The sequence below is a fragment of the Chanodichthys erythropterus genome, chromosome 24, assembly GCF_024489055.1.
Source record: "Chanodichthys erythropterus isolate Z2021 chromosome 24, ASM2448905v1, whole genome shotgun sequence".
NCBI classification, from domain to species: domain Eukaryota; kingdom Metazoa; phylum Chordata; class Actinopteri; order Cypriniformes; family Xenocyprididae; genus Chanodichthys; species Chanodichthys erythropterus.
In genome coordinates, this window is record NC_090244.1 from 7,742,125 (window position 1) to 7,751,857 (window position 9,733).

The 9,733-nt window shown below is 34.9% G+C and overlaps 1 protein-coding gene across 1 annotated transcript in view; it reads left to right on the plus strand.

The window, feature by feature from the left end:
- Positions 1-8,616, plus strand: part of LOC137015608 (mucin-2-like) — a 29,158-nt gene extending 20,542 nt beyond the window's left edge. Inside the window, exons 29-46 of the mRNA XM_067380658.1 lie at positions 6-163; positions 294-468; positions 608-843; positions 1,790-1,973; positions 2,162-2,339; positions 2,685-2,866; positions 2,956-3,025; positions 3,137-3,261; positions 3,353-3,384; positions 4,479-4,626; positions 5,038-5,127; positions 5,332-5,372; positions 5,481-5,600; positions 5,823-5,921; positions 6,024-6,143; positions 7,212-7,251; positions 7,529-7,646; positions 8,127-8,616. Coding sequence (XP_067236759.1) covers positions 6-163; positions 294-468; positions 608-843; positions 1,790-1,973; positions 2,162-2,339; positions 2,685-2,866; positions 2,956-3,025; positions 3,137-3,261; positions 3,353-3,384; positions 4,479-4,626; positions 5,038-5,127; positions 5,332-5,372; positions 5,481-5,600; positions 5,823-5,921; positions 6,024-6,143; positions 7,212-7,251; positions 7,529-7,646; positions 8,127-8,292 — 2,282 coding nt within the window. The 3' untranslated portion in view covers positions 8,293-8,616. The remainder of the gene's footprint in view (positions 1-5; positions 164-293; positions 469-607; positions 844-1,789; positions 1,974-2,161; positions 2,340-2,684; positions 2,867-2,955; positions 3,026-3,136; positions 3,262-3,352; positions 3,385-4,478; positions 4,627-5,037; positions 5,128-5,331; positions 5,373-5,480; positions 5,601-5,822; positions 5,922-6,023; positions 6,144-7,211; positions 7,252-7,528; positions 7,647-8,126) is intronic.
- The last annotated feature ends 1,117 nt before the right edge of the window (positions 8,617-9,733 follow it).

Below are 9,733 nucleotides of genomic sequence, written 5' to 3' on the forward strand. Positions count from 1 at the left end.
TATAGAGTCTGTGATCTACAACAAAACTGATAAAGCGGGATGGTGCTACTTTGCGTACTGCAACTCTGATTGTGTTAGTGAAATAACACAGAAACCCTGCCCTCAGACTACTACAGTTCCAGTTTCAACTGTTCCAAATGACTGTACTGATGTCAACAGAAAGGTAAAAAGAATGTTGAAGTACAACTTACATTTTTCAAAAAATGAATTTCAGCTAAATTACAAATGGAACTGAAATAGATCAGTCCATTGTATTAATCTTTGTTCATCAATTCTGTATGACACTTTAACAGGATGGAGAGTCATGGAATGAAGGATGTACCACTAAAAACTGCATAAATGGGAAAGTCATCACAAGCCCTGTACAGTGTGATCCAGCTGATTCTGTCATACCTACATGTGTCAATGGACTTAAACCTGAGAAGGTTTATTATAACAATGGCTGCTGCACTAAGTATGAGTGTCAATGTGAGTTTAAACCATGCACTAGGAAATTGATGTTTTATTAATATTAATCATAATGGTTCTACAAAGCAAATAATTTACATTGTCCTTGGCAATTTATTCTATTTAATTTTGCTTTAACTTTTTTTTCCTGAAATAACAGGTCGATGCAGTGGCTGGGGTGACCCTCATTACAATACTTTTGATGGAACTTATTATGCTTTCCAAGGAAACTGCGACTATGTGTTGGTCCGAGAAATCATTCCAAAATACAATATCAGTGTCCATGTCAAAAACTACTATTGTGATGTTACAAACAATTTTGCTTGCCCTGAGTATGTGATTGTAAAGTACAAATCCTATGAAATCAAGCTATCAAGTAACAGTAAAGAAATGCAGGTGAGTGTCACGACTATGTAAGCCGTAATTCAAATACTCTTGAAAGACAAGCTCTGAAATATATTGACTTAAGAAAATGACAACTTAACACATTTTCAATGCTAATATGACTTAACACTAGGGCTGGGTTGAAAATATTGATTTCCCCAATGACAAACCCCAACTTAAATTTTTAGTGTGCTGTTTTCAGTTGATGCATGAACAAAACTTTACTAAATTATTTGTAGTATGCCTCCCATCCATTAAATCACAATAAGCTTTGTGCTTTGTTACTTTTGATAGGAAACAAAGTCATATCAATTTTATTACAAAATTCAAACAATGAATACCATTTTGCTGCTCTTTAATGTGGAGCAACAGATTACTTCAGGTCAAGCAAAGCGGCATCGCAAAGTGCACTTTACTGCTAGTTATAGTAAGGGATAAACATTAAAATCAGAAAGTATGTTGGAAGATGAAACATAGTACAACTTCCTGAAATGTATCATGTCTCAAGGAATCGCTCAGTCAGTGTCTCAGTCAGAAAGACATCAATAAAACAGCTTGTAAACAACGACATCAAATGGCCCGGTTTTTCCTGCCGATGTGTTAATTATGCGCCTGCGATAACTCACAAGTCAGCAGTGTGGTCATTCTTGAAGTGATAATTTGCATGTATGGTGATTAGATTCAATGTTTTTGATTGCTTGCTGGCTGGAACTTGTGAATTGTGAATATTGTGTCAATGCCCAGCCCTACTTAACACTGCTAGAATACCTACACTATCATCTTCCAACATACCTTCTGATGTTAAAGTCTATTCCTTGCTATAACTAGCAGTAAAGTGCACTCCGCGATGCCATTTAGCTTGACCTGAAGTGGCTACAGTAGAACCTACACTAGAAGTGCAAAAATGTAATCTAAGGTTCAATATTCATTACAACTCAAAAACCCTTGTTGCCTACAGGTCTATGTCAATGATGTTGTAAAGGTCCCAACTTTCTTGAATGAAGACTTCAGCATTACCACTTCTGGCATGGCAGTGATTCTGAACATCAATGAAATCAAAGCTGAAATTTTAGTTAGTCATCAAGGCTTTGAGATCAATCTCCCATTCTCCTACTTCCATGGCAATACAGAGGGACAGTGTGGTGAGTACAGTTTGGTGACTTTGTTGCAATAAATATAACCATGATAAACCATATTTCTTCTGCGAGACAACGCAACAACTTCTCAGGTAGAAATATTTAGACAGATTTGGAATATGAAGACTAGAATCTCAAAATTATCTAGAATGTTCTTTTGTAGAATAACTTTGAAATCCTGTTATTATTTTTAGGGGTTTGTGACAATGATGCCACAAATGACTGCAGACGTCCTGATGGAACAATTGACCAATCATGTGAGCAAATGGCAGCATTGTGGGCAGACTCTCCAGGATGTGAAATCCTTCCACCACGTCCAAGCGAACCTACTCATTCCTGCACAGCACAAATCTGCGATGTCATTAAGAGCGAGTAAGAAAAAGCTAACAACAACAATCACAATATCTGCCACTAGCCGCACCAAATAGAATGGCAAAAATAATGACTTTTTTAAACACACCATATGTGGTAGTTGGTAGTTGCGCCCCAAACTCAAGCCATTGGTTGAGCCAAAGTGATTGTGTGTCCACTCAGACCGATTAAACAAATTGCAATTCCATTTGATACCGCAAATAGCACAGAAAATACACACCTTACCTTGAATTAATAATAAAAAATGGCTAACTTTTTTGTTTTTGGTAGTGCTATCAAACATTCCATTGAACCATGCTATGTTTCAGTTTCCATTTTCTCCCTAAACTTCTGTGTTTTGTTCAGTTTGTTCAAGAGCTGTCATGACATCATTCCCTATCAAAGCTACTATGAGGCATGTAAATATGATGTGTGCTACAAAAATGATTCCATGGCCTGTGCCAGTGTGGAGGCCTATGCACAGCAATGTGGCCAGGAGTCTATCTGTGTGGACTGGAGAGGCTCAGCCGACCTCAACGGGCTATGCGGTAAGAGAGCAGAATGAACCCACCATAACACAATGTTGGATCTTTTATCTGATAGTATCCTAAATCTCTTGATTGTCATTGGTTAATAGCATACAAATGTGCCGATCACAAAGTCTACAAGGCATGTGGGCCTAAAGTGGAAAAAACCTGCAGTACAAGGTAACCACTCTCTATAACAATTATATCCAAGTAGAAATATAATACTGTCTAATTGTTCAAACTTTACTGCATTAACACTCTTCATGCCATATGTGCTTGGTTTACAACCAGATACAATGAGATGTTTGTGGAAAACCAAAGCAAAAATGACAATCAAACATTCATGGAAGGTTGTTTCTGTCCCGACAACACATATCTAGTTAGTTCAACAACAGATAAGTGTACACCTACTTGCGGTAAGCAATTTTACTTAATTTACAATATCTATTATATTAATGGGTCTTTCAGTCAAATTTTATTGATGCATTTTGCATTCCCTACATGTAGATTGCATTGGCCCTGATGGAATACCAAGACAGGTATGCATCTTTTAGTAGTAGTAATAGCAGTAAATCAATTGACATGATATTTACTAGGATTGTGAACTTAAATTTAGTCCAGGGGTTCTTAACTCTTACACTTTCCTGTAGAGTTCAGCTTACCAAACTTACCTGCCTATAACTTTATAGCAGGGGTAGACAAAGTTCAGTCCTACAGAGCCGCTGACCTGCAGAATTTAGCTCCAACCCTGAAAAAAAACCTTCAGCTGCCTATAGCCTTAGTAATCCTGAAGAGCTTAATTTGCTTGTTCAGGTGTGTTTGATTAAGGTTGGAGCTAAACTTAGCAGGACAGCGGCTCTCTAGGACCGAACTTGACTACCCCTGCTTTATAGTAATCCTGAACATCTTAATTAGCTTGTCCAGGTGTGTTTGATTAGGGTTGTAACAAAACTCTGCAGGAAAGTGGACATCAAAGGCCAATATTAAGAACCCTACCAAGACATATGACTTTCCATTACAGATTTGCGCAAAACCTTTGCGATATTTTCTAATTGTCGATAAAAACCGATTGTGAAATGACACCGTTTCCATTAACTGATGTTGAGCGACTAAAATGTAATATTTTTCTCTCGCAATAAGTCAATCCAAAAATCATGAAAATACCACTGCACTAGCCATTATTTTTAGTCGAAGGAGACGTAGGCATGTTATCCAAGCATTAATGGCTAGGAAATCCTCTTATACTTAGGAGCGGCCATGTATAAGGTGTTTCTCCTAAATATCTGCTTTGAGGTCTTGATAAATTGTGGCAAAAAACTGTTTCAATTGCAGTTTTGTGAAATATTCCTTTTTTTTTAATTGCCTGGAAAACCACCTCATGCAAGCGTAAATACTTTTTTGTGGTATATGAGAGTTTTTGCGAAATTGACATGTTTACATTGGGCGTATTTTCAGTTCGCAATTTGAAAGGTAATGGAAATGCAGCTATTGAAACATATTGAAACTATCACACTACTGCAAAGCTATTCTGAAATATAAAGATACTTTTCTCATTTAGTCAAAGGTAAAATGGCATTTGAACACAATCAACCACTCGCATCTAACTATTATCACCTTACTTCCTCTCCTGTAGCCTGGAGATACATGGATTGTTAACTGTACAACATACAAGTGCTCCAGTGAGAGCTTTGGTGTTGTCCAAGAGCCTATGAATTGTCCGACCATGAAGCCCTGTGGTCATGGATACAAAAGCGTGATTGAAAACTGCTGTCCAACCTGCGGTAAGTAACCAAGCACAATGACTATCGGAGTGCTAATCAGACTAAATTAAATAAACATGACAACAAAACCAACCTCATGTACTGTCCTAATATGCATGCTAACCAAAAGCCAACTAGCTAATTAGTCATTGTTTTAGGTTGGTGTTTCAGCTTTTCTAAGATCTTGCCAATAATGAACAGTAATTGGATGCAGGGTAATATTAATATAATAAAGGAAATGATTTGAAAAAAATACTGTGAATGTAACTTTTAGTCAAAAAGTTTCCTCGAAAGTGGTGGGGCTTGTGCATGTCTGGCTTCATTCCTATAGAAATTCATAATCCAATTCCTAATGAAAAAAAAAAACAATCTAGTTGAAGAAACTATCCATAATAATTTAAATAAGACTCCCTGCCCCTTCTGCCAATTCAGTGTGTGATACCAGCCTGTGTTCTACGAAATGTGATGTGGGATATGAGTTAGCAGCAGATATACCTGAGAACAGTTGCTGTGCACCCTGTGGTAAGTCTCAAATATCATATCTAGACTAATAATATTAAACTTCAAAGTATTGTTCACATTTAATTTCTTTTTCTACAAAAAGCGTTTGGTATTTATGTGGATTTTGTGTAATCCACAACTAGAAAGGTTATTAAATGAATTACTTTATAGTTGTTCAACTTAATAAAACATTTCTGAATGTATTGTTTTTCTTTTTCAATTCAGTGCCTAAAGACGTCTGTGTATACAATAACTCTGAGTACCAGGTGAGCTGCTGGGTTCATGTGTTTATACTAATTGCATATTATGACATATTACATTATATGCTTTTTTACCATTAAAAAGTTAATATTTATATAAAATCTCTTTTTTAGCCTGGAGTTAAAATCCCTACGGAGCCTTGTTTGGAATGTTACTGTGAAATGGCTAAAGACCCACAGACTGAACTACATGCTGTGAAATGTGTTAATAAAGTCTGTACACCTTGCGCTGAGGTAATAGTTACAATTTATGCTTTATAGATTTGGTTTGATTTACATTAACTTAATACATCATGTCTGAACTTCTAGTAAAGCCTATTTGGACTGTGAGTTTTGATTTCTGAAAGTTACAGTATGTTTTCATAGCAGCCTGCATCATATTATCTCAAAAGATCAAGTAAAAATGGATTCCTTATGATATAACCCCTTTAAATGAAATTCTTTTTGCACTCCAAGGGCTTTGAGCGTGTGGAACAAGAAGGAGAGTGCTGCGGAACATGCAGGCAAAATGCCTGTATTTATACTGCGCCAGACAACACCACACATATTCTCAAAGTACATTTGAAAACATTCTCAAACTTTTCTTCAACCATCTAATTCAATGAACCTTCATAGTTTTTCAGTCCTGATGTTGCCTGTCTTTCTTTTTTCTTTTAGGTTGGAGAAGTGCAAAATTACAAATGTGAGAATGTTACCTGCAGTGAAACTAATGGCTTGTTTGTAACAGAGAAGATCACACCAAAATGCCCTTACTTTAATCCAGATGACTGTGAGCCTGTAAGTCAAATACCTGTATATATATATTATGTTTTATGTTTTTACTTTATGGGTCATTGACGAATAAGTTTTTTAAAAGTGTAAAAAAAAACATAATGGAGATATAATTAATTTTGAAGATTTATTAAGTGTTAACAATTAGATTATGTGGTTTTATAATCTAAATTTGTCACCAAAAAAGTCATTCGGCTTAACCAAAATTTGGTTATACCGAATGACACTTTGGGTTATACCGAATGACGATATTTTAAAACACTGCTAACAGGCTGATATCTAGCTACCTAGCTAGTTAGCTTGCAGGCTTAGCTAGCAAAAGGACAATAAAACATTTTATATTTAGTACAAGTTTTTAAAATATTACCACATTTTCCATGTTTTATAGCGGTTACACCGAATGACCTGATGTTTCGGGACACGCGTATGATCAAGTGAAAACATGATTTTTTCAAATAGTTAAGAGAGTTAGTTACTTTGCTTCACGACCATGTGGTCCTTCACAGGTGTCTGAATGATGTGAAAATCGTCTTTATATATTGGTTACTCTGAATGACATCAATGAAATTAATTTTTCCATTAATAAATTGGCCTTTGGACGGTTAAACCGAATGACCTTTTGACAATCTTTAAAATACCTTTGTATGTAGCAAAATATAATTAAAACCTTTTGGGTTCAATAAAATAGATCTAGTTGTACTACCTTACATACTTTGGATGTCATATCGTTGTTTTTTATTATTATTAAGGCCTTTGGACAAAAAAATGACCCGTCACGTCATTGACCCATATATGCTACAGCAAAATATGTTTAGTATTGTACAAACTGTACTGTAGTATGTTCTTAAAGCTATTTTAACATTTTATTAAACATTTTTATGTCATAATACCAGTGCAATACCCATGTCTTTATACAAATTGTGTTCTCATAAATCATGAAAACAAGCGCACACGCATACACACATATTACATATTACATAACCAATAACTTGTTTATAATAAGCTTCAACATTTTGTATTATGGTTTGGTTACTTTCTACTATTATGCTAAAATGTGTGACTGTTTTTATACAGGGAACTGAGAGATATGATGCAGATGGATGTTGCAAGATCTGTAAGCAACTCTTTAATTATTGTCTATTTATTACCTGCTACCAGTAATGCTTTGAGAAATGATTGTCATCTTTAGCATATTTACAGCAGATCAAATTGTAGATGATAAAGAATTGTAAAATGGTTTCATTGCCATTCTCCCTCAACTGTACTGTACTAAAGATTAAAGAAGAAATCCATCATGAGCATATAAATATTACGTAAAACACAATGGATCAGATGCACTGTTCCTGAGATTGAGTCAGTCGTTTTACCCCCCTCTCTCTCTAACATCTTAGGTGAGCCCAAGTCCTGCATTGTGCTGAAGAACACGACCCATGTGGAAGCAAACGACTGCAAATCCATCTACCCCATAGAAGTGACGTCCTGCAGTGGTCACTGTGGCACCCAATCAATGTAAGAGCACATGCACATCTAACTGATCATGAAAATACTCCATTTTGAATCCTGAGATGACCTTGATTATGCAATCATTTCATAGCTAAAGTCCATTTGAAATTGGAAACATTTATAATTTTAGTCATCATCAGAATGCATCATATGAAATTCCCAATGGATAACATTAAATCCACCAAAAAAAGAAGTAAAATTGGTTACTAACTGTGTTCCACAATGACTTTAACATGAGTTAGCATCATATTTCATACATAAGCATCTAAGATTTGAGAAACTGACAGCACACATTGAATATCTTAGATCACAGCAGATAAATTTGGGACTTTTCCATCTGTAGCATAACTCATAATTACCAAATCACCTAAAAGAAATCAGTGTTTCCTCCATAGTCATCAATACAGCAGTATTTGATTATTAAATGTTGTGTTTGTATGAAAAGAAAAGCTAATAAAAGCATATTCATCTTGGACACCTGCACAGGTATTCAATGGAAAAGAATATCATGATGCACAGATGTTCTTGTTGCCGAGAAGAGAAATTCAGCAGTCGACAGGTGACGCTGAAGTGTGCCGACGACAGCGAGGTCGTTCATGACTACATTCACATTGAGAGCTGCACATGCACTCCAACCAAGTGTGAAGAATAGAAGATCTGAAGACTGGATAAAAGATGCTGATCTTATTCAAAGCTTTTCCTTTGATTATTGCTGATTTGAGCTAAATTTTTAAGTAATAACCTGAACAACAACAATTGAAGTTGTGTTTAGAATAATCTAATAAAAACTAATTGCTAATTAAACTAAATTAAAATGCTTTTATTATAGGGATATGGTTTTCACTTATTTTGAATTGTCTGTAACAGGACTATTTTAATTGTTTCTTTGTTTTCAAGCTTTTTTGCTTTCTTCTATGATATAATAAAAATTCTATATAATTTTAATGAAATGAATGTTCAACGAAATAAAAAGTTAACCTGCAACAAAGTTCATTGCTTTTTGTGTCGGTGAAGTTGTAGTCTCATTCTCAGTTGTGCTTAGAAATGATTTTGACTACTCCAGGCGAAATTGAGAAAAGGTTTAATATCGGTTTAATAGGTTTAAAAAGGTTTAATATCTTAGAAAAGTTAAAATATCAAGCAACTGTAATCATCTATTGTAAATGTGAATTTCCAGATACTTTCCTGCAGTCAGCAAGATGTATACATAAAACTTGTTCTGACGCTTATGTATCCAAATTTCAGCCTCCAAATTGAGTACAATGGCTTCTCAAGAAAGTCCAAGCCAAAAAAAGTCACAACCTATGAACTTATATACAGTTTACACAATACCCCATAATATAACAATCATACAACATATATGTAAACAATGGCTTGACAACATCTTTGTCAACGCTTCAGTCTGTAAGGGTAATACAAATCTATAAGACTATTGTAACAATACAATGTTACAATAGGTTTAACATCGTGTATTGTTTTCTAATAACTGCTCTCATAATTAATAATCAACGACATTTGCGATCCATAAATCAATAGAAAACCAATACATGACACCAACCAATGTCAGACTATGACAGATAAAATAATTGTAAATGAATGGAGAGCCCTCCATCTAAAATCAACTCACCATTTTCCACTCTTATGCGCAAAGTAGTTCATAAATAATATATCGAATCAATATTTTGGCTTCACTTGTTGCCAGCAAGGACTTTTGAAAGGGTGCCTCTAGCGGCACCAAATAGAATTGCAATAAAATTGCAGCGAAAACAGTTACATTGGACTGAGAAAAATTCATTTGGGTATTGTGTAATATTTTAAATCTCCTATTTCAAGAACTTGCTCATTTTATAAATCCACCGCAGTAATAAATGATTTTACAATCAAAAAAATCGATCTTGTAATCACCAAAAACGATTGTGATTGGTCCATTCCATCAATCGCTGAGGAAAGTTACTGATACCACAATCTATGAACAGATATGGATATTAATTTAAACCCAATAATTAACCTTATTAATGCAAATTAATAGGAAAAAGTACTCTGAAAATAGACAGTTAATAGTAAAAAAAAATTAATGATAAAAGCGACTGGGC